At 46.0% G+C, this 23,922-nt stretch overlaps 1 protein-coding gene across 2 annotated transcripts; it reads left to right on the top strand.

The window, feature by feature from the left end:
- The first annotated feature begins 21,929 nt into the window (after positions 1–21,929).
- On the top strand, positions 21,930–23,354 carry NPPB (natriuretic peptide B). Of its 2 annotated transcripts, none has more exons than XM_070384472.1 (3): positions 21,930–22,090; positions 22,407–22,653; positions 23,185–23,354. In XM_070384472.1, the coding sequence occupies exons 1-3, from the start codon at positions 22,007–22,009 to the stop codon at positions 23,199–23,201; spliced, it is 348 nt and encodes a 115-aa protein (XP_070240573.1). In that variant the 5' UTR covers positions 21,930–22,006; the 3' UTR covers positions 23,202–23,354. The 2 variants fall into 2 exon arrangements, with proteins under 2 accessions (XP_070240573.1, XP_005889254.1); XM_005889192.3 differs by having other exon boundaries at positions 21,930–22,132.
- The last annotated feature ends 568 nt before the right edge of the window (positions 23,355–23,922 follow it).

Genomic DNA, 23,922 nt, shown 5'->3' with positions numbered 1-23,922 from the left:
GGTGGGCTAGAGTCCATAGGGTCACAAAGAAATCGGACATGACTGAAGCAACTAAGCATGCATACAATGACTTGAAAAACAAACATTTATAATCCCACAGGTTCTGTGGATCAGGAATCTGGGTGGTTCTGGCCCATCTCTTGTGTGGTCACCACCAGGATATCAACAGGGGCTGCAATGTCTGAAGGCTTAACTGGAGCTGAAAGATCAGTTCCTGCTCCCCAGAATAGATACAACTGACTTTTTATTAATTAATTTTTATTGGAGTATAGTGATTTACAATGTTATGTTAGTTTCTGCTGTACAACAAAGTGAATTAGTTATACGTATACATATATCTACTCTTTTTTTAGATTCTTTTCCCATATAGATCATCACAAGTATTGAATAGAGTTCCCTGTGCTCTACAGTAGGTTCTTACTAGTTATCTATTTTATATATGTGTGTACGTGCATGCTAAGTCATTTCAGTTGTGTCTGACTTTTTGCAACCATATGGACTGTAGCCCACCAGGTTCCTCTATCCATGGGATTCACCAGGCAAGAATACGGGAGTGGGTTGCTATTCCCTTCTCCAGGAGATCTTCCCAACTCAGAGATCGAACTTTCATCTCTTACATCCTCTGCATTGGCAGGCAGGTTCTTTACCACTAGCACCACCTGAGAATCCCTATTTTATATATAGTAGTATGTATTTGTCAGTCTCAGTCTCTCAATTTATCTTCCCTTGTGGTTCAGCTGGTAAAGAGTCACTTGCAATGCAGGAGACTTCGGTTTGACTACACCCCAGTGCAGTCCATGGAGTCACAAAGAGTCGGACATGACTGAGCGACTTTCACTTCACCTCAGTCCCCCTTATACCCTGGTAACTTTAAGTTTGTTTTCCACATCTGTGAATTTATTTCTGTTTTGTAAACAGCTTCATTTGTACCATTTTATTTATTCATTTATTTTTAAATTTTATTTTATTTTTAAACTTTACATAATTGTATTAGTTTTGCCAAATATCAAAATGAATCCACCACAGTTATACATGTGTTCCCCATCCTGAACCCTCCTCCCTCCTCCCTTCCCATACCATCCCTCTGGGTCGTTCCAGTGCACTAGCCCCAAGCATCCAGTATCGTGCATCGAACCTGGACTGGCATCTTGTTTCATACATGATATTTTACATGTTTCAATGCCATTCTCCCAAATCTTCCCACCCTCTCCCTCTCCCACAGAGTCCATAAGACTGTTCTATTTGTACCATTTTAAAAAAGGCTCTACATGTATCATGTGATGTTTGTCTTTCTCTGCACAACTGGTTTCTTGGTGGAAAGTATATACAGTAACTGTGTATAAAGCAGTTATATACAGTAATCATAATAATAATGGGCACAATTGATAATTTGTATTGAGTACTTAACTTTGTGCCAGGCCCTGTGATAAGCAGCCTACATATTTCATTTAATCGGTCCACTGCCTCATGAGTCAGGTACTATTATCAATAAGCAAAGAGAGGCTGCAGTGGCTTTCCCTGAAATACAGCTAGCATCTGGTTATCAATTGCTGCATGACAAATCACCCTGAAACTTGGGGGCTTAAAAAGTGTTTTCTTCTCTCTTACAATTTCTGTGGGTCAGGAACATGAGAAGGGCTAGTTCAAGGTCTTTTGTCCCAGAAGTCAGATTGTCCCAGAAGTCAGATGGTGGCAGAGCAGTTATAGGTGGGGAACATCCTTCTCCATGAGGCCTCAGGACGGGTGGGTTAGCTTGGGCTTCCTTACAGCATGGCAGTCTCGAGGCTGTTGGACTCTTTACACGGCAGCTCAGGACTTCAGTACAAGTGTTCCGCTGGGCAAGCAAAACAGAAGCTCCTCCACCTTTTATGACCCAGCCATAGAAGTCACAGGGCTTATTCTGCCTTATTCACAAGCCTGTCCAGATTCAAGAGGAGGGAACACGGACCCCCTTTTCAATGGGAGGAGAGTCAAGTCCCCATTGTAGAAAGAGCATGGAGTGTGGGAGATCCTGCAGCCCTCTTTGACGGTTCAATCTGTCACACTAGTGAGAGGCGGGACTGAAATCTGAATGCCAACAGGCTGACTCCTGGACCCCAAACTCTGCCTTTCTGTACTGTGTTGCCCCATAAAGGCTAAGTCCCCCAGAGACCTAAGGCATAAACAAAAGGTTATCAGATCAAAGATCCTTTGCAAATACTAGATGTCCCTGTCCTTTCTTGAGGCTGCTGCAACAAAGCACCACAAACTGGGTGGCTTAAAACAAGAGAGATTCATGCTGTCGCAGTTCTAAAAGTTGGAAGTCAGAGACCAAGGTATTGGCAGAGCCATGCTCTCTTCTAAGGCTCAAGGTAAGGATCCTTCCTTGCATCTTCCAGTTCTGGTGGTTTCACGAATTCCTTGGTGTTCCTTGGCTTGTAGACATGTGGTTCTAATCTCTGACTCGGATTTTATATGGCTTTCTCCTTACATGTCTGTCTGTATCTGTGTGTCTCCTCTTCATTTATTTATGTATTTATTTTTGGCTAAAGTGGGTCTTAGTTATGGCAGGCAGGATCTTCGTTGTGGTGCACAGACTTCTCTCTATGGGCTCCAGAGTGCACGGGCTCAATAGTTCCTGTGCATGTAAGTCCTGAAGCATGCAGAATCTTAGTTCCCTGACCAGGGATTGAACCCAAGTCCCCTGCACTGAAAGGCAGATTCTTAAGTGCTGGACCACCAGGGAAGTCCCTGTCTCCTCTTCTTATGAGGACACCAGTCATGTTGGATTCAAGGCCCTTCCTGTTCCAGTATGATCTTATCTTAGCTAATGACATTGGCGAAGATCCTATTTCCAAATAAGTTTGCATTCTGAGGTTCTGGGTGGTGTGAGTTTTAGGGGACACAGCTCAGCCCAGTACAATGCCCCTTTCTGATTTTCCAGTCACACCTACTAGGTGTGACTTACTTTCCGGTCCTTCTCATCACTCCACACAGCCATTCAAACGGGGGAGCACAGCTCTAGGTCCAGGCCATCAAGGAGGATGTGGCTAGCCCTTGTGGGGGTGGCTGCCTTCCCTGGGGAGTGGCGTCAGGGGAAAGAGCCAACCAGGGTGACATCAAAGCCCTGCCAGCGCCTCCCCCACTTCCTGTGGTAGGGCTCTCACGGGGCCTGCTTCCCGTACACCCGGGCCTGGTCCTGTGTCTGACCCTGCCCAGCACAGGGTGTCCTCTCCCGGAATGGCTCTATTAATATCCCTCATGTGGACGTTCCGGGCTGGCCATTCATGAGCCCGTCCTCACGTGTGTCCCCCACTCCACCATTCATGAGTGTTGCCCTCCAGGCAGGGCTGGCTCCCTCCCCTCTCCTGTGCCCTGTCTCTGTTCTCTGCTCCTTCCCGCCCTCCTCTGCTCTGTTTGCGGAGAACCTTCAGGATCTAAGCCACCGTGTGCTTCTTCTTGACTGTGAGCTAGAGGCTCTGCGTTCACATCATGCATTGTACTCCGAATGAATGACATCGGTCTAGGACACGTCCCAGGGGCTGCTCTGTGAAAGGCGCCCCCTGCAAGTGTGTGAGCAGCAGTGGGCAGCCACTCTTGGTGAGATCTGCTCTTTCATAGGTGTCCACGAGGATCCTTCATCCCCTTCTCCTGATCCTTGTGATGAGGCTGTGAACTGCTGCCATCCCTGGAGGGTTGGCCACTGGCTGGCATTGAGACCCATGAACAGACTCGTAGCCTCTATCAGTGAATCTCATTCTTGGGCATTTGTTATTTTATATATTTAATGTTTTTGGCCACACCACACAGCATGTGGGATCTTCATTCACCTACCAGGGATTGTACCCACACCCCCGCAGTGAAAGAGCAGAGTCCTAACCACTGGACCATCAGGGAAGTCCCCTTGGGAGTTTATCTTGAGTAAATATCTAAGACCATGGCTCTCAGTCAGGTGCATTTTTGCAATGTCTGGAGATACTTTTGGTACTTTTGATACAATTTGGGTAAGGGGCTAGAGACCCAGAATGCTGTCAACTACCCTGCAATACACAGGACAGCCCCCTGACCCCTACAGAAGATTATCTGACCCCAAATTGACTATAGGGCTGAGGCTGAGGAAAACTGATCTAAAAGTCTACATAGTTAAAGACTTTCATAGTAGCACTAATTAAACTAATAAGAAAAATCTAGGCACTATCAGATTAGAACAGTTAATTATATTAAGAATATTAAATTCAGTGAGCTATAAAATAGCCATTTAAAAGGATAAATATGACAGCTCTTTAGCAACATGTTGGGCTTAGTTGCTCAGTTGTGTTCGACTCTTTGTGACGCTATGAACTGTAGTCCATCAGGCTCCTCTGTCCACGGAATTCTCCAGGCAAGAATACTGGAGTGGGTTGCCATTGCCTTCTCTGGGATCTTCCGGACCCAGGGATTGAACCCAGGTTTCCCTCATCGCAGGCGGATTCTTTACCATCTGAGTCACTAGGGAAGCCCTGGTGGCTTTAGCAACATAGAGAAGTATATTAAAATTATATATGAAATGAATATTATACATAATTATATATATGAATTCCTCAAATGACTGAACATAGTTTTTCTATAATAGCTCACCAATTTCACTCTTAGGTATATAACTAAGAGAGATGAAGACATATGTCCACATAAAAACTTGTACATGGAGGTTCATGGCAGTATTATTCATAATCACCTAAAGGTGGAAGTAACCCAATCATCTGTGGATGACTGAACAAACAAAATGTGATATGTCCACAGGATGAAATACTATTTGACTATGAAAAGGAGTGAAATACTGATACATAAATCTACAGCATGGATAAATCTTGAAAATATTATGCTAGGTGAAAGAAGCCTAACACAAAATGCCATATGGTTTATGATTACATTTATATGAACTATCCAATATAGGCAAATATAAAGGTAGAAAGAAGATTAGTGGTTGCTTAGGGCTGGAGGTGATGATGGGGGTGGTGTAGGGGCTGAAGGTGATGATAGGGGTGGTGGAGGGGGGTAATGGCATGATAAGGTGATGAAAATGTTCTAAGATGTCTATGATGATGGTTGCATATATCTGCAGTGTACTAAAAGCTATTGAACAATACACTTTTAAAAATTTAATTAGATTTTTAAAATTGTTTTAATCACCTTCAGTTCACCACCAGCTGCACATTTCTTTAGCATGAATGATAGACTTTCAATGGATGAATTGTATGGTATGTGAATTATATCTCAATAAAGTTGTTTTAAAAATACCAACAGGGACTTCTCTGGTGGTGGCTAAGACTCTGTGATCCTAGTGAAAGGGGCCTGGGTTTAATCCCTAATCAGGAAACTAGATCCCACAAACCACAACAAAGATTGAAGATCCTGCATGCAACAACTAAGACTGGGAGCACCCAAAATAAATAATTAAAAAAAAAGAGAGAGCGAGAAGGAGATCTGAGACTCAGAGAAGAGAAGGTGATGTGAAGACAGTAGCAGGGATTGGAGGGATGCTGCCACACGTCACTAATGAACATCTGAAGCCACCAGAAGCTGCAAGAGGCCAGAAACAATCCTCCCCTAGAAACTATAGAAGGAGCAAGACCCAGCCAACACCTTGATTTTGGACTTCTGGCTTCCAAGAATGATGAGAGAACCAATTTCTGTTGTTTCAAGCTAAGGAATTTGTGGTACTATGCTTTGGCAGTACTGGGAAACTCATCTGCAGTGAATATGAGGGAAATCTCCCTTTTATCACCTTCAGGTCATCCTCAGAACTAGAGACTGGGTTTCATTCACAGGGGAAGGTCTGCCACTGAGGGTACAGCCAAGGGCCAGCTGAAGACAGGAACCATGTTGATTTTTTTTTTTTAAATTTTTATTTTATTTTTAAACTTTACAATATTGTATTAGTTTTGCCAAATATCGAAATGAATCTGCCACAGGTATACCCGCGTTCCCCATCCTGAACCCTCCTCCCTCCTCCCTCCCCTACCTTCCCTCTGGGTCGTCCCAGTACACCAGCCCCAAGCATCCAGTACCGTGCATCGAACCTGGACTGGCGATAGCATGTTGATTATTTTAACAGAGACCATTTAACATAGGAGAAGGTGATGGCACCCCACTCCAGTACTCTTGCCTGGAAAATCCCATGGACCGAGGAGCCTGGTAGGCTGCAGTCCATGGGGTCGCTGAGGGTCAGACACGACTGAGTGACTTCACTTTCACTTTTCACTTTCATGCATTGGAGAAGGAAATGGCAACCCACTCCAGTGTTCTTGCCTGGAGAATCCCAGAGACGGAGGAGCCTGGTGGGCTGCCGTCTATGGGGTCGCACAGAGTCAGACACGACTGAAGTGACTTAGCAGCAGCAGCATTTAACATAAAGTTACTTTTTTATTTTTATTTGCTTTTTTTTCTATGTGTAAACCTTTAAAAAACTGTTCATTATTTATTTATTTTTGGCCATGTGTAATTTGGAATCTTAGTTCCCCAGTGAAGTGAGTGAAGTGAAGTCACTCAGTCATGTCTGATTCTTTGCGACCCCGTGGACTGTAGCCTACCGGGCTCTTTCATCCATGGGATTTTCCAGGCAAGAATACTGGAGTGGGTTGCCATTTCCTTCTCCAGAAGATCTTCCCAACCCAGGGATTGAACCTGGGTCTCCTGCATTGTAAGCAGACACTTTACTGTCTGAGCCACCAGGGAAGTCCTACCAGGGATCAAACCCATTGGCCCCTGCAGTGGAAGTGTGGGAGTCTTAACCACTGGACTTCCAGGGGAAGCCCCTAAAATTGTTAATTAGCCATGAAAACCTGAAATATCATGAGAAGTCTAGGTGTCAAGGAGGGAGACACTGAATGAAGAAGCTGTGCCCCCTGGAACTGGTTAAAACTAGGTGTCAAGGAGGGAGATACCAAAAGAAGAAACTGTGCCCCTCTGGAATTGGTTAAAACTTAGAAGCTGAGAAATGGGGCTGAGACCCAGAACTCTGAGGAGGATGGAGAAGAAGCAGAAGAGTCCTTGGGGCCAGCTCTTCAGACCAGACATGGACACACTGAGTGTTAGGTCATGAGTCAGATCATATCCATCTTTGGCCTTAAACCCTGATGGCCCCATCTTACTTGGAGTAAAGTTAGCCCAAGTCTGAACGGGAAAGCTCTGCTCTGTTCAGCCCTCACCACCTCTCTGATCCCGTTTCCTCTCTCTCTCGTCTCACTCACTCCCTAATGCTGACCTCTTTGCCATTCTTGAATGTTGCAACTCACTGTAGTGTTGCCTGGCTCCCTCTTCCCCTAAAACCATTGAGGCAACCTCCTCACCTCCTTCAAATCTTTGCTCCAATATCACCTCCCTGGTGAGGTCTTCCTGAGCTTCCTGCCAACAACTCAACAGCCCCTAACACAGCCCTCCCTCTTCTCTGCTTTATTTTCCTCCTTAGAATGATCACTTTCTAATATATTAAATGGGGCTTCCCAGGTGGTGATAGTGGTAAAGATTCTACCTGCCAATGCAGGAGACGTGGGTTTGACCCCTGGGTCAGCAAGATCTCCCAGAGGAGGAAATGGCAACTCACTCCAGTGTTCTTGCTGGGAGACTCCCACAGATAGAGGAGCCTGGCGGGCTCTGTAGTCCATGGGGTCACAGGAGTTGGATATGACTGAGCAACTGAGCACACACACAGTATACTATATATTTTAGTTACTTCATTTTATGGGTCTATCTCCTTCTATTAGAACATAAGCTTCCCAAATATAAGGCTTTGTCTGTTTTGTTCACTGCTGTACCCTGGACACCTTGACGAGAGTAAGCATTCCATGAATGTTTATTGAATGAATGAGTTAGAACCTGGCCCAGTTCAAATGTAGGTGCTATAAAAAGAGATCACATGGCTCCTCATGTCTGAATGGCCTGGCCTGCCCTCCCTGCCCCTGGCAGGAAGCGGGCTGCTGAGGTTGTTCTGTCCTGGGCAGAATTGGAGACTGGCCAGTCACTCCTGACCCACGGCCATCTAGAGCCTCCAAGCCCCCTCCGGCCCCATCCAATCAGGAAGAGGGTGTGGTTTCCTGGGGGACACTGGCCAGAGCCTGCCAGGCCAGGGAGGAGAGCTCGGTACAACGCATGGGTGTTACCTGTCGCCCTCCCACCTTCAGATCCTAAAACCCTAGTGGGAGATGGTGGCTGAGAGCAGGTGACAGGCCAGAGGGCTGCCTTAAGATAAGTCCCTGGCAGCAGGGCCTTGTGACTGTCCTGCCTTCTTCTGTCTCATTTTCAGGCCTGGGGTGCCTTCCTCTCCCTCACACAGAGGGCTCATCTCAACCAGACAGAACCTGGACAAACCATGGACTTGTCTGAAGAGCAGACACAGCAGCCATAACCAGGAGGAATAAACACCCAAGGTCAAAAACATTACGTGATGGTGATGACAATGATGATGAAAGGTATTGGTGAGGGTGGAAGCAGAAAGCAGCAGACTTAGAATAATTCAAGGAGGTTTAATAAAAGGGGCTGTTTATGAAAGAGTAGACATGGAATACCAAGTCCTGTACACAAGCACTGTTTATAACAGCCAAGACATGGAAGCAGCCTAAATGTCCATCAACAGAGAAATGGATAAAGAAGTGGCACATACACACAATGGATTACTACTCAGCCATTAAAAAGAATGAAATGATGCCATTTGCAGCAAGATGGATGGACTTAAGAGACTGTCGTGCTGAGTGAAGTAAGTCAGACAGTGAAGGAGAAACATCATCCCTTATATGTGGAATCTAAAAAGAAATGATACAAATGAATTTATTTACAAAACAGAAACAGACTCACAGACTTAGAGGGCGAACTTATGGTTGCTGGGGAGAAAGATTCGGGGAAGGGATAGTTAAGGAGTTTGGGATGGACATGTACATACTGCTGTGTTTGAAGTGAATAACCAACAAGATCCTACTGTATAGCACAGGGAACTCTGCTCAATGTTATATAGCAACCTGGATGGGAACAGAGTTTGGAGAAGAATGGACACATGTACATGTGTGGCTGAGTCCCTTTGCTGTCCACCTGAAACTATCACAACATTGTTAATTGGCAATACTCCAATATAAAATACAAAGACTTAAAAAATATATATACAAATTCCCAGAAAACTGAGAAATTGACCTGAGGCTATCCATTCCAAGATATACACTGATAAAAATTATTAGAAAATATGATCAGGTCACCCAGGCTAAAAGAATATACCAAATTATTTTATGCGGATAATAAATTAGGCTATGATCAGACATCCCAAGAGCAACATACAAAGCAAGGCAACAACAGACAGAGCAACATTTTCAAGAGACTAAGGAAATAAGTGTGTCAGTGTTAGTTGCTCAGTCGTGCCTGACTCTTTGAGACCCCGTGGACTATAGCCCGCCAGGTTCCTCTGTCTATGAAATTCTCCAGGCAAGAATACTCGAGTGGGTTGCCATTCCCTCCTCCAGGGGATCTTCCTGACCAAGGGATTGAACCTGGGTCTCCTGCATTGTAGGTAGATGCTTTACCATTTGAGCTACCAGGGAAGCGCCAAGGAAATAAAGTGTGAAGTAAAAACTTTCTATCTAGTTAAATTGTCCTTCAAGTATCAAAGGTTGAAGATCTCAAAGAATATAGTTCACAGGCATCCTTTCAGAGAAATCTCCTGGCTGTAGGGTGGCACAGTGGAATCCATTTGTTACCTCCAATGATTAGCTCTTTCACACACAGAGTGTAAGCTAGAAGGGCATGCCCATGGATCTGCCCATTCTTGGAAATACTTGCTTTAAATTCACCAACACCAGCAGCAATAGTCAGGATAGCACAGTCAGCCTGGAATGTGCCTGTAATCATGTTTTTGATGTACTCTGTCCTGGGGGCTTCCTTGGTGGCTCAGTAGTAAAGAATATGCCTGCAGATGCAGGCAGGCACTGCAGGAAATGCGGGTCTGATCCCTGGGTTAGGAAAATCCCCTGGAGAAGGGAATGGCAACCCATTCCAGTCTTCTTGCCTGGGAAATCCCGTGGACAGAGGAGCCTGGAGGGCTTAGTCCATGGGGTTGCAAAGAGTCAGACATGACTTAGTGACTAAACAACAACAAAACTAGATGATGAGCTGGATCCAACCAAGAGGCAATTGGGGAAATGTAGGTTAAAAGGTTGATGGTGAACATTTAATATATTTATTTGCAGAGCAAAAACTACAACAATTTTGAGGGTATAATGGGAAGAATAGTACCTATCAACAGAGAGAAAGTTTAAATGTCAAAAGACACTACTTTGTACATTCCAATACACATTAATATGAAAACCTAGATGAAATAGATAAATTATTAAGGAATGTGGTTTTCCAAAATCAGTTGTGACTGAGGTAAAATGAACTTACAAATAAACCTATTTCCATAGAAGAGGCAGAAAACTACTCCTGTAAAAAGACCAAAACACCAAAAACAAACAAACAAAAAACAACAGAAAAAACCCAGTCCCATATGATTTCATGGGGGAAATCCTACCTCAGCTCTAGGATCAAGATAACCCCACTGTTGCATTGTTTCAGAATACAGAAAATTAAGGACAATTTCACATGTTTTTACTGATATAATTCACATCCCATCTTTTAATCACACATTGAGAATATTCACAAAGATGTGCAGCCGTCACGACTAGTTCCAGAACATTTTCAACATCCTAAAAAGAAACCCTGTACCCATTAGCAGCTAGTCCCCATTGCCCTTCTCCTTCCAGTCTCTGGCAACCACTAATCTCCTCCCTGTCTCCATGGATTTGTCTATTCTGAACATTTCATAGAAACCGAATCACATAATATATGGTCTTTGTTTCTGCTTCTTTCATTTAGTGTGATTATTTTCAAGGTTCATTTATATTGTAGCAAGAATCATCATTATTCTTTTACGGCCAAACAATATCCCATTGTATGGCTAGGCTATGTTTGTTTATCCATTCATCAGTTGATGGACATGTGAATTGCTTCCACTTTTTAGTTATGATAAATAAAGCTGCTCTAATATAAACATTTGTATACAAGTTTTTGTGTGGACATTATTTTCATTTTTCCAGAGTATATTGATTGGAGTAGATTTACTGGGTCACATGATAACTCTATATTGAATGGTATAAAGTTTATCATATGGTATCTCTATATTAAATGGTATAGAGTTTATCATGTGGTAATTCTATACTAAACAGTGTAGCATTTATCACATGGTAATTCTATATTAGATGGTATATAGCTGTTAGTTGAATTTAACTTCTCTGATCCTCTCCATTCCTCTTAATCAGCCTCTTTCTTAAGGGAACTTGAAATCTGGGTGATACTCTGGTGTTTGTTTAGATTCTCATTCCACTTGTCTGGCTGGAATTTGGGAGGCAAGACCAAGGCTAGGGAATGACTCTGGGGGAGAGACTGTGTTAGCCAAAACACCCTTACATGCCTGCTGTTTAGCTCTCTTCACCTTTTGACCAAAAAAAAGGTATAGGGTTTCTCACGTGGTAAGTCTATATTAAATGGTATAGAGTTTCTCATGTGGTAACTCTATATTAAACAGTATAGCATTTATCACATGATAACTCTTTATTAAACTTTTTGAGTGGAGAAGGAAATGGCAACCCACTCCAGTGTTCTTGCTTGGAGAATCCCAGGGATGGGGGAGCCTGTTGGGCTGCCGTCTCTGGGGTTGCACAGAGTCGGACACGACTGAAGCGACTTAGCAGCAGCAGTGACTATATAACATCCAGCTGAAGACTAGCCAGGGGGGTACTCTTCCTGCCCCCTTCTGATGCCTATGTCAGAAGCTTTCTCTGTCTCCTTTATAGTTTAATAAAACTTTATTACACAAAAGCGGTGAGCAATCAAAAAAAAAAAAATAAACTTTTTGAGGAACCACCAAAGTGCTTTCTTAAAGAGCTGCATCATTTTCCATTCCCACTAGCCACATATGAGAGTTCTAATTTCTGAACATCCTTGTCAACCCTTACTATCTTCCTTTTTAAAAAAAAAAATTAGAGGCATCTTAGTGTATAAAGTGATATCTCACTGTGGATTTGATTTGCATTTTCTTAATGGCTAATGACACTGAGCAACTTTTCATGTGTTTATTGGCCATTTGTACATCTTCTTTGCAGAAATATCTATTCAAATCCTTTGCCCGTTTGAAAAATGGGTTATTAGTGTTTTTGTTGCTGTGTTTTAAGAGTTTTTAAAATATATTCTGGACATTTAAATATATGATCCACAATTATTTTCAAATATGGGCTGTCTTCATGTTCTTGATAGTGTCTTTGATGCACAAAATTTTAAAATTTTGATGAAGTCTAACTTGTCTACTTTTTTTCTTCAGTTGCCTGTGTGTTAGTTGTCCTATTTTACCTGATCTGAGAGCAACGAAACAAATGTGGCAAAACATTAAAGAATGGTTTTATCCGAGTAAGGGGCATATGGAACTTCTCTCAGTTATTCTCAGAACTTCCTTATAGGTTGGAAATTAGTTCAAAATAAAAAGCAACTGGCCCTAGAAAGCCTTCAGTACACCGAGAGTGTGGGTGTCACCTGGGATGATGTGTCCTTTGTATGGACTGGTCCATGGGTTTCCATAGCCTCCCTGCAGGGCGGATACTGGCCTCATGTCCATCTCATGATTGAATCAGTTGAATCACTGCCTTCCTGTGTGACCCTGGACAGGGACTTTTGTCTTTCTGGGCCTCTGTTTTCCCATCTGTAAAATGAGGAGAGGGACCAGTGGCTGCATTTTCCAGGGCAAGAGTGGAGATGCACTGGGGAAAGGAGGAGGAGGAGGAGGAGGAAGAGAGCTGGAGGGAGGGGGTGCTTAGAGTTTCCCTGCAGTGGCAGCAGCAACAGCTCCTGGTTCTTTGGGACTGACCTGACCTGATGTGTGTGTGTGTGTGTGTGTGTGTGTTTGTTAGTCACTCAATCATGTCCAACTCTGCAACCCCATGGACTATAGCCCTCCAGGCTCCTCTGTTGATGGGATTTTCCAGGCAAGAAAACTGGAGTGGGTAGCCATTCCCTTCTCCAGGGGATCTTCCCAACTCAGGGATCAAATCCAGATCCCCTGCGTTGCTGGTGGATTCTTTACTATCTGAGCCAACAAGGAAGCCCCTGTGACCTGTGGGCTGGATTTTAAAGGAAGGATGAAGTTAAATTCCATTCTGTTCTTTATTCCGCTCTTACCTAAAATGCTTTCTCTGCCTAGTGGGAGTGGAACTCTGTCCCAAGAAAGAAGGTAACGATGAACTAAATGTGCAGGAAAAGCAGACTCTACTTTGATCTGATGCCGAGCAGAAAGGGCACCAAGTTCCAAGAAGAAACTAAGCTGTTTGACTATGGGAATTTTAGAGAATGCTCGCTTGCAAAAGGACCACTCAAGACCAAGAGCCTAACATAAGCCAAACACAGTTAGTTTGATAAATGTTTTAAAATGTTGAGTCATAACAGGAAAGATCTCTAGGGAAAGATTCCATGGTCTTTCCTGCAAGGACAGGATGGAAGTTCCAAAAACCGTTGTCTAAGATGGCACTATGGGGAAACGCAGAGCACAGGGATTGGAAAACAGCCAACACAGCAGCCAAGGTTTCTGAAAGATTGTATCTGCTTGGCATTCTCCTTTTATCCTCATGTGCACACATGGGTACTCAGTCCCTTCAGTCGTGTCTGACTCATTTTGACCCCATGGACTGTAGCCTGCCAGGCTCCTTTGTTCATGGGATTCTCCAGGCAAGAATACTGGCGTGTGTTGCCATTTCCTCCTCCAGGGGATCTTCCCGATTCAGGGATGGAACCTGTGTCTTCTGTATCTCCTGCATGACAGGTGTATTTTTTAACCACTGAGCCGCCATGGAAGCCCCTTAATCCTCACACAAGACCACATGTTCCTATTTCATGGATGGAAAAACAGCAGCACAGAGAAGTCTGTGACTTTCCTGAGGTGGCACAGCTCTTGGCACCAAGGGTGCTGGAATCTTGTCCATCCCTCTGCCCCACCTCCGAAGGTTGGATGAGGAGACTGAGGCCCCAAGGGGATGCGGCTTCCACAGAGCTGGAAGCTCAGTGACCAGGCAGGGCTGACGGTGTGGGGGTGGGAAGAGGGGTGTCGTGTTGTGAGCCTGTGCTCTTTCTCCTGATACTGGAGGAGGGGTGGGGTGCAAGGACCCTGCCGATTGATTGATGATGGCGATGAGGGGGAGGCATGCTGGCCTGCTGCACCTGCAGAGGTCCAGTCCTGTAGTTAGCCCCCTGGGCTGTGGGTCAGTGCTATCGTGCAGCAGAATCCTCTCCACCCTCTCAGTCAAGGGCTGCACTGTCTCGCCCCAGACTAGCGGTGAGGTGGTCAGACCCAGGATGTCAGCGCTCTTGAGGACAGACAGCTGGAGACCCTCACAGTGAAGGCCGGCGGTGGATATCCAAGCACAGTGAGGTGGAACTGGGTGGGGATGCTAATGAAAATTGGAGAACTCCCCTTTGTCCTGATTCCCACATCTACTACCTGCAGACAGAAGAACCTGGGTAAGAGAGCAGCCCCCAAGCCCACTCTCCTCTCCGCATGTCCTGTTGCCAGATTGAACACAGAACAATATAGGATGTCCAGATAAGTTTGAGTGTCAGACAACACGGGACTAATATTTTAGGGTAAAGACACCCCAGTTTACTGGGCTGAGCTGTGCCCCCCAGGAATTCCCCTCCTGAAAGAGTCCTGGAGGAGTGAGCTCCTGGCCTCAGTTCATTAAAAAAAGTGAAAAAAAGAAGTTGCTCAGTCGTGTCCAACTCTTTGTGACCCCGTGGACTGTAACGTACCAGGCTCCTCTGTCCATGGGATTTTCCAGGCAAGAGTACTGGAGTGGGTTGCCATTTCCTCAGCTCATTAATGCTCTCTATCCCAGCCAGTCTAGATAGGAGGAGACATTTGTTTAATTAGGGAGTCCCAGGTCTGGGAACAGCCTCTCCCACCTAAAGACAGGGCACAAGCTTGTCCAGGGTCAGCTCCTGACCCAGTGAGGTCAGCTGCTTGGGCCATGGAGCATCTCTCCAGGGGCTCCCCGATATGGCTTTTTCCCCTGAAGCCAAAACCAGTCCTTTAATTGGTGACCTTGAGCCTTCAAACCAGACAGGCTGGGTGAAGCCAATGCCCTGCCACCACCCTCATAGGTTAAGAGCTGCATCCCCTAGACCAATTTAAGTTAAATTTCTATCACTTCTCTCTCAAAGATTCCTAACTGATGCAGTTCCCAAAAGAAACTGCATACCTTTTCTTAGAAATGTATCTTAAGAACAAGGTATCTCAGCCCTTGGTAACAGCCCTAGGTCTAGAACCTTTGCAGACAAAATTGCTGAGCACTGTCCAATTTAATTTTCTCCTCTTGTAATGTGAGTTGATCCCCGTGGTCAGAGAGAAAGCAGAAAATACTAAGTGCAGACTCCATGTCCCTCCTGGATTAGCAGGGCCAGAGAACGGTTGTCACACCCGCTTCCAGGCTCCTGGCTCTGAGCTAAGATAATCCTTTGTCTTATTTCCTGTGGGAAGGAGGTGAGATTCCTGGACCAAGACAACCTTGGGAGGGAACCGCCTCAGGAGGCAGAGGGACCTCTTCCCCATGATGTCTCTGGCTCAGCATCACAAGATGCACAAATGTCCAGCTGGTCGGTGGGGGTCAACATGTATGTCCTCAGTCCTGCTTCTTAAGGACCCCTCCTCAACCTGCTGAAGGGGGAAGTCTGTCTGCCTGTTAAGACTGTAGGCAACTTGAAGGCAGTCTTTGGACTTTCTAATTCCTCCGTCTCTCCCCACTGTGCCAGGACAGAACTCCTGTAAGGTGTGGATTCTGGGGTGGATTCTCTCATCCTTCCTTCTGTATCCCTCCCACCTGCTGAGACAGCTCAGACTTTCCAGCCTTTTGGAAAGTTATTGAATGTGTTTTCTGCTTTCTGTCTGACCATGGGGATTAACTCACATTACAAGAGGAGGGGGTTAAATTGGACAGTGCTCAGTACTTTAGTCTGCACAGGCTCTAGACCTTGGGCTGTTACCCAGGGCTGAGATAGCTTGTTCTCCAGATACACTTCTAAGAAAAAGATTTGCCGTTTCTTTTGGGGACTATGTCAGTTAGGAATTTTTGAGACAGAAGTGATAGAAATTTAACTTAAATTGGTCTAGGCAAAGGAGGGGTATATTTATTGGTTGAAAGTAAATTGACTTCAAGATTTGCTGAGTCCAGGGGCCCCAGTGATGTCACTAGAATGTCAGCTATGGAGACAAAGAATGAATACAACCCTTTTTGGAGGTGAGGGGAGGGATAAGGTGACCCTTTCAGAATTTTTTTTCCTTTTGAGGTTATAACAATGAGAAAGAGAGGGGAATAAAGGAGAGACAGGGAGAAAAGGGGAGAGAGAGAGACTATTACCCTGCGACACACAGGCAACCATAGTCAGATGCTTTGAATATTGTTGTTGAAGCTGGACTTGGGGTGCATGCTCGATTGTGTCTGACTCTTTTGTGACTGCATGGACTGCAGCCAGCCAGGTTCCTCTGTCTGTGAGATTCTCCAGGTAAGAATACTGGAGTGGGTTGCCACTTCTTTCTCCAGGGGATCTTCCTGACCCAGGGATCAAACCTATGTCTCTTTTGTCTACTGAATTGGCAGGCAGATTCTTTACCACTGCACCGCCTGGGAAGCTAGACATGGAGTAGGAAGAGTTAATAGCTATTTTTTTCCAGGCTACCAAACTCAGACCTTCCTCTGCTAACCATAAGTCTAGAAGTTCACTCCAAGAGCAGAGACAATCTACACACTCAGATTGGTTTCTAAAGCACCTTCAGCATACATGCGCACACACACACACACACACACACACACACAGGGCTGCCACTGCTGTGAAGGATCTGACAGTCTCTCTGTGGGTGGTTTCTGGCTTTTGGAGAAAGTCTAAGGGTCATAGAGGATAGAAGTTTTGCCGGGGGCTGGGAGTTGGCAAGTAGACCTAACCAAGAACTAGGTAGGGGTAGTTGACTATAATAACGTTTTTGTCTAATTTCATCTTTCTGCACAAGGGGAAACAGAATCCCAGCCCATAGAAAGGACTTGCATAATGCTATTCAGTGAGATAGCAGTAGGCAGAGGCTCGCCAGCTGCTGACTCCTGGGGCAGTGCTCCTTGCCCCACCTTCCCCTGTCCCTGGGTGCCCAGTGCTCTTATGCTGCCCCATAGCTGCCCAGGGCTGTGCTAGAAGTAGGGTGTGAAGAGAAGCTGTAGGGAAGTAACTCAGCATGATACAGCCAAGCCACACTCCCTGATGGGATCAGCTATCCCAAACCTTTCTTTCTTGCATCTTTTTCCTTCTGCCAAGAGCCTAGGTGCTATAGACTGAATGTTTGTATCCCTCCAAAGCAGAGACATTACTTTGCCAGCAAAGGTCTGTCTAGTCAAGGCTATGGTTTTTCCAGTAATCATGCATGGATGTGAGAGTTGGACTGTCAAGAAAGCTGAGCGCTGAAGAATTGATGCTTTTGAACTGTGGTGTTGGAGAAGACTCTTGAGAGTCCCTTGGATTGCAAGGAGATCCAAACAGTCCATTCCAAAGGAGATCAGTGCTGGGTGTTCTCTGGAATGAATGATGTTAAAGCTAAAACTCCAATACTTTGGCCACCTCATGTGAAGAGTTGACTCATTGGAAAAGACTCTGATGCTGGGAGGGATTGGGGGCAGGAGGAGAAGGGGACAACAGAGGATAAGATGGCTGGATGGCATCACCAACTCGATGCACATGAGTTTGAGTTAACTCCAGGAGTTGGTGATGGACAAGGAGGCCTGGCGTGCTGCAGTTCATGGGGTCACAAAGAGTCGGACACGACTGAGCGACTGAACTGAACTGAACTGAAGTTCATATTTTGAAACTTAACCCCCAATGTGATGGTGTTAGGAGGTAGGGTTTGAGGAGGTGATTAAGACATGAAGGTGGAGCCCTCTTGAATGGGATCTATAAAAAAGACCCTGCTGGGACGTTCCTGGTGGCCCAGTGGTTGGGACTTTGCCTTTCAATGCAGGGTGTGTGGGTTCGATTCCTGATCTGGGATCTAGGATCCCAAATGCCTCATTGTCAAAAAATGAAACTTAAAGAAAAAGCAATATTGTAACAAACTCAGTAAAGACTTTAAAAATGGTCCACATCAAAAAATCTTTAAAAGAAATCCATATATCTCCACCCCTTCTGTCCTGTGGGATTTCAATGAAGACAACTTATGAGCTCTCGCCAGACACTGAATCTGCCTGCACCTTGATTCTTGTATTTCCCAGTCTCCAGAACTAAGAGATATAAATTTCTGTTGTTTAATCCACCCAATCTATGGTATTCCTAGTTCATACAGCAGACTGAATGAACTAAGATGCTAGGAGAGGTAGTTGAACACTTAACCAGCCCCCTAGTTCTCCCTGGAACCCTCCTCATCTCCTCTCTCATGGCTGACCCATTCTTATTCTTCAAGCATTAGCCAAGAATCACCTTCTCCAGGAAGCTGTCTCCTCAACTGAGTGTTCCTGCCACGTTCCCAGAGCACCCAGGTCTCATTGTTGGATCAGTCACCACCTTACCCTGGGGGCCTGTGACTGTCTGTTTCTCTCCCTACACTGTATGCTCCTCAAAGGCATAGGGATTTGAGAATTTGGATATATACATCTTAGGGAGGCTCTTATTCAGCTTACCACATATCCATCTCATTTAATCCTTGGGTGGTAGTGCTATGACATAGCTCCATTAAACAGAAGTAGAAAAGTGCATGGCACAGAGTAGGCATTCAATAAATGTTGATGGAGATGATCTGCTGTAAGAGTTGTCCTTCCCTGGACAGAAGTCCCTGGAGTGTGTATTCAGTCTTGTGTCTGCCCTAAAGTCTTCTCCCTCAGTCTCCTCCCCTGGAAGAAGATAGGGGTTCAGTCAGAGTGCTCAGCACTCATTTTCCCCTGGAATGGCTCTGTCTCCCCATTGAGACAGAATCTCCTTTGAAGCAAAGATGAACTCTTATATGTCTTCTGAATTCTTTGGCTCTTTTCACACTGCTATTGACTTTCAAAGACACTTTTTTCTCCCTTTTAGTCCGTGAAAGGAGGGAGCATATGCCCATTTTGCAGAACAGCAAAGCAAGGCTCAGGCTAGATACAGAATCAGTTCTTGAAAGGTATTGGTTGATGGACTCTCTCTTGCTCCCAACCCTTAGTCTCATGACTTCCAGCTCTAGGGATTCTCTACACCCTCAGCAGCCCCAGTCTTAAGTCCCATCTCTGCTCTTGGCTGCCTTTTGTTGTCTCTCTCCACCATTTAACTTTTGGATATTCTTCCTTTGGTGTGCATGTGCACACACACACACACATACACACACACGCACACACTGTTCCAGCTCCCAGAATATTTCCAGGACTGACATCTTTACACAGTCCTTAACTCTCCCCCATCTTTATGTGTAAAATGCTGAACTTGCCTTTGCTTGACCTCCTTCCCCTTGTGTCAGGGACCAGATTTACACATACTTCACTGCACAGCTTTCTGTAACTTCAGAAATGACCATAGGGTAATCTAATTTTTCTTTAGTAGAAACACCTAACAATCACCCTGGCAGTGATTAAGAGCTTCAGGTCTAAAAATCAGACTACCTAGGTTAGAATCCAGGTTTTAGCACTTGTCAGTTGTGTGATCTTAAGAAAATAGATTAAGACAACCTAAAAATTCCATGGATGGAGGAGCCTGGTGGGCTACAGTCCATGGGGTCACAAAGAGTTGGACACCACTGAGCGACTTCATGATTCACAATATTGAATGGGAGAAAACATTTGCAAATGATGTGTCTGATAAGAGGTTCCTATCCCAAACAAACAAACAGCTCATACAAGTCAATATTTTTAAAATCTGATGGAAAAATGGTGAGAAGACCTGATTTGATGTTTTCCCAAAGAAGGCATACAGATGGCCAAGAGGCACATGAAAAGATGCTCAACATCACTAGTGGAGAAATGCAAACCCAAACCAGAATAAGATATCACCTCACACCTGTCAGAATGGCTATCATCAAAAAGACCACAAAGAAAAAATGTTGGCGACAATGTGGAGAAAAGGGAACCTTGATGCACTGTCAGTGGGAATGTAAACTGGTACAGCCATGAAAGACAAATACTATATGTTTTTATTTCTATGTAGAACCTAAAAAAATAAAACAAATGAATGATATAGCAAAATAGAAATAGATCCAGAGATACAGGGAACAAACTAGTGGCTGCCATTAGGGAGCGGGATGGGGGAGGTGCAAAACAGGAGTAGGGTATGAAGAGGTATACTACTGGGTATAAAATGATATGATACAAGGATGTAATATATGGTATATGGAATATAGCTAATATTTTATAACTTTAAATGGAGTATAATCTATAAAAATATTGAATCACTATGTTATACACCTGAAACTAAGTAAATCAATTGTACCTTGATTAAAGTAAAAAAATCAATTTTGCTGTAAAAAATAAAAGAAAAAAAGTACATTAACTTTTCTGAGCTCAGTTTCCTTATCCACAAAAGTGAAGGTGCTGTTTTTCAGGCAAGATTTGCTTAGTGGTCCCAGCTTCTGCCCCTTTCTCCATTTTTGTCACAACACCGTTCCTTTCCTGAACAACTCTTCTCCCTCATCCCGATGCTTGCCAACACAAGTTATCTGGAAGGGGAGGTGACATCAGTCATGCACACTTTACGGGGGATTTAATCTGCTGTTTCTCTTCCCAGGGCCATTTTCCCCTTGGAGCCCCTTTTGCTATCACAGGCAGGAGGCCCAGACCTGCAAATTGCAGACCAGATCTGCAAATGGGAATGAGATCCTGGACAACCAGTTGAAGGAGGCACTGCAGAAGACACTCCTTCACACCCATAGTGTCCCATAAATAGATAACCATCTTGCAATCATCCCTGCTTTTTCCGTTATGTTGACTTGGTGGGGGAGAGGAGGTGTTGGCACCTGGAGGAGATGTGATAGAAGGCATTCCTGAATGACTTCATCTCTGGGCTTTGCCTCTCAAAATTCCTGTCAAATCAGCTCTACCCTTTAAGGGACGGAAGAAGGGTCAGCATTCCAGAAGTTCCTTGTCATACCCAGACTTTTAATCAGGTGACACTGGAGAATTAGCATCCTAGTGCAGGAGGACGTGAGAGGGCGGGGAGGGGGTCTCAGGCGTCTCTTGGCTCCTGCCCCGTGCTTGTCTTTCTGGCAAGACGGGAGTTGAGGAGAGCAAGAACTCTTGCGTTGGTGGCTCAGCGTGATCAGAACCACGGACAGCGGTCAGCGCGCCCGGGGGACCGGCGGTCTGGCGCAGGGCAGAGTTGCAGGCTTGCGCGCTTTCAGGCGGGGTGCCGAGTTCCAGGCGGGGAGCGAAGACGCGCTGCAGCGATGGGGTGTTGGCTGGGGCTGTTCTTTGTGAGTCACCTCGTGCGCCCGGCATTTGCGTCGAGTCTCTGATCGCTGGGGTTCTCTCTGCTCAATCCAGGAATGGGGGTGGGGAGGAAAGAAAAAAATCCACGCTAATGCCCCCGGAGGTTTCGCAGGAAAGGAAGCAGAGAGAGACGAAGGACCTATTGGTGTCTACTCCTCCCTGCCTACGCCCCCACTCCCGCATCCCACCCCTCCAACCGCCCCCCCCCCCCACCCCGGGCACGCGTTCCAGCTCCCGGTCAGGTCCATTTCTATACAAGGCCTGCTCTCCCCAGCCTCCACCCCCTCGGCGCGGAGAGGTGCATTCCCCCGCCCTGAGCTCAGCGGGTCGGGCCGGAATGCGGCCGATAAATCAGAGATAACCCAGAGAGGCAGGGCCGGCCCGGCTCCCAGGACCAGGAATAAAAGGCCGCTGTTGCCCAAGGATCCGGGAGAGCGCCCACCGGGCTCTTTCAGAAGGTGAGACGTGAAGCGCAACCCAGCGAAGCAGCCGCGGCCGCAACCTCTATCCGCTCCGCCAGCAACATGGACCCCCAGACGGCGCTGTCCCGGGCGCTTCTGCTTCTCCTCTTCTTGCACCTGTCGCTGCTAGGATGTCGTTCGCACCCGGTGGGTGGCCCCGGCCCGGTCTCGGAACTACCTGGGTTACAGGTGAGCGCTGCTGAACTGCGTAAACGCGGTTCGCCAGGAGGGCGCGGACAGCAGCAACTAACGGGTCCCCATCCACGCCCCTACTTACATCCCAAGAGGTCCCCACCCTCCCTAGGGAATTAGTGATATGAGAATCAGAAAGGGAATCAGAAAATGGCGAGACCGGGTGCGGGAAGCCAGTACTCAGCGCGGTTGGATCGCTTTGGCGCCGTCGAGGGCGGCTGGGCCCAGGTGCGGGTTTCTGAAGCTCTGGCTCCCCCACCGTGCATTGCAGGAGCTGCTGGACCGTCTACGGGACAGGGTCTCGGAGCTGCAGGCGGAGCAGCTGCGCGTGGAGCCCCTCCAGCAGGGCCAGGGCCTGGAAGAAACCTGGGATTCCCCGGCGGCAGCCCCCGCGGGGTTCCTCGGGCCCCACCACAGCATCCTCCGGGCCCTGCGGGGCCCCAAGATGATGCGCGACTCTGGCTGCTTTGGACGGAGGCTGGACCGTATCGGCTCCCTCAGCGGCCTGGGCTGCAACGGTGAGCACCTATCCCCATTCCAACTGCACATCATTAGAGCCACTTCTGGGTCCGATGTCTCAGGAGACCAAATTTTGAACAAAGAACATCACTCTTCTTTGCTGGCAGTCCTCAGGGCCAAGGCATGCCTTTCTGGGAATATTAAATTTGGACAACATTCATTATCATGTCTGGGAGCCCCTTCTATCCACCTCCTGCCTCTGACTGAAAGGGGCAGAATCACCTTAGGATGTAATTCAGTCACTATTCAGCAGGCCCTCCTTGGAGCAGAGAATAGTTAACATTTTTCCTCCTGGTTTCCCCTGAACTGTCTAAAGCTGCGAAGGCAGAGGGGAAGGTCACCAGGGGGGATGGTAATCCCCGGTTTACAAGGAGGAAGGGGAGGTCCAGGGAGATGGGTTAGTCCAAAGTCCCAAACATGCAGATGAACTGAAGAGGGGGGTGGCAGGGGTGGCACAGGGTGAGGGCAAGCTCAGATCCTGCCTGTCTCCCACCTCAAAGTCATCATCACCCTCTCTTTCCCCCCCACAGTGCTGAGGAGGTACTAAGAGGAGGTCCTGGCTGCAGATATGGCTGCATCTGATTCTCCATCAACCCCTGATCCCCTTGGAAGCAACTCCTATTTATTTTTATTTATTTATTTATTTGGTTGTTTTATATAAGATGGTTCTTCTCTTTGGACACAAATTTTCCATGATGAAATAAAGTCAGTATTATAGCTTTTTCCTTTTGAAATTCATTTGTCTCAGTGTTTAAAAAAAATAACGCATCATTTAAAAACAACAACAACAACAAAAAACCCTGTGTTTTCTTGCAAGTCCCAAAGGTGTCCATTTAATGGTGGGGTGGGGACACAGCTTCAAGGGCTGATGATCAAGCAGTTGGTGGGAGGGGGACTACTTTTCTTGAAAGATTTTCTTGTTTGGAAATATCTCTAAACACTCAGACACTTGAGACACTTTCCAGAAACTACTTTTGAAAGCTTGACAGTTTCTCCGTGGGAGCTGAATAGACCCTGATGTATTCCTGCTGCATGAGGGTGTGTGGCAGGGTATTTGCCCCTTGACAATAGCCTTCCTTCTGCCTAGAATTCTGTGACTGAAGGCACTCTCCGTATATTTGTTGTTTCCAGAAGCTCTCAGAGATCGAGGGCAGTGTGTGTGTGTGTGTGTGTGTGTATCAGAGAGAGAGAGAGAGAGAGAGAGAGAGAGACAGGGATGCTGGCTCATTTGCATTCCTGATGAGTGAGTTCTCCCTCCTGCCTCCAAC

Source organism: Bos mutus, chromosome 16 (genome assembly GCF_027580195.1).
Source record: "Bos mutus isolate GX-2022 chromosome 16, NWIPB_WYAK_1.1, whole genome shotgun sequence".
NCBI classification, from domain to species: Eukaryota; Metazoa; Chordata; class Mammalia; order Artiodactyla; family Bovidae; genus Bos; species Bos mutus.
Note: the sequence above shows the minus strand (reverse complement) of the source record. Positions and strands in the feature narration are given on the sequence as shown.

Bases quoted from the DNA above. Each gene is read 5' to 3' on its own strand.
- NPPB (XM_005889192.3), top strand. From the start codon at position 22,007: ATGGACCCCCAGACGGCGCTGTCCCGGGCGCTTCTGCTTCTCCTCTTC. The intron at 22,133-22,406 runs GTGAGCGCTGCT...CGTGCATTGCAG, and splicing joins CGGAACTACCTGGGTTACAG to GAGCTGCTGGACCGTCTACG.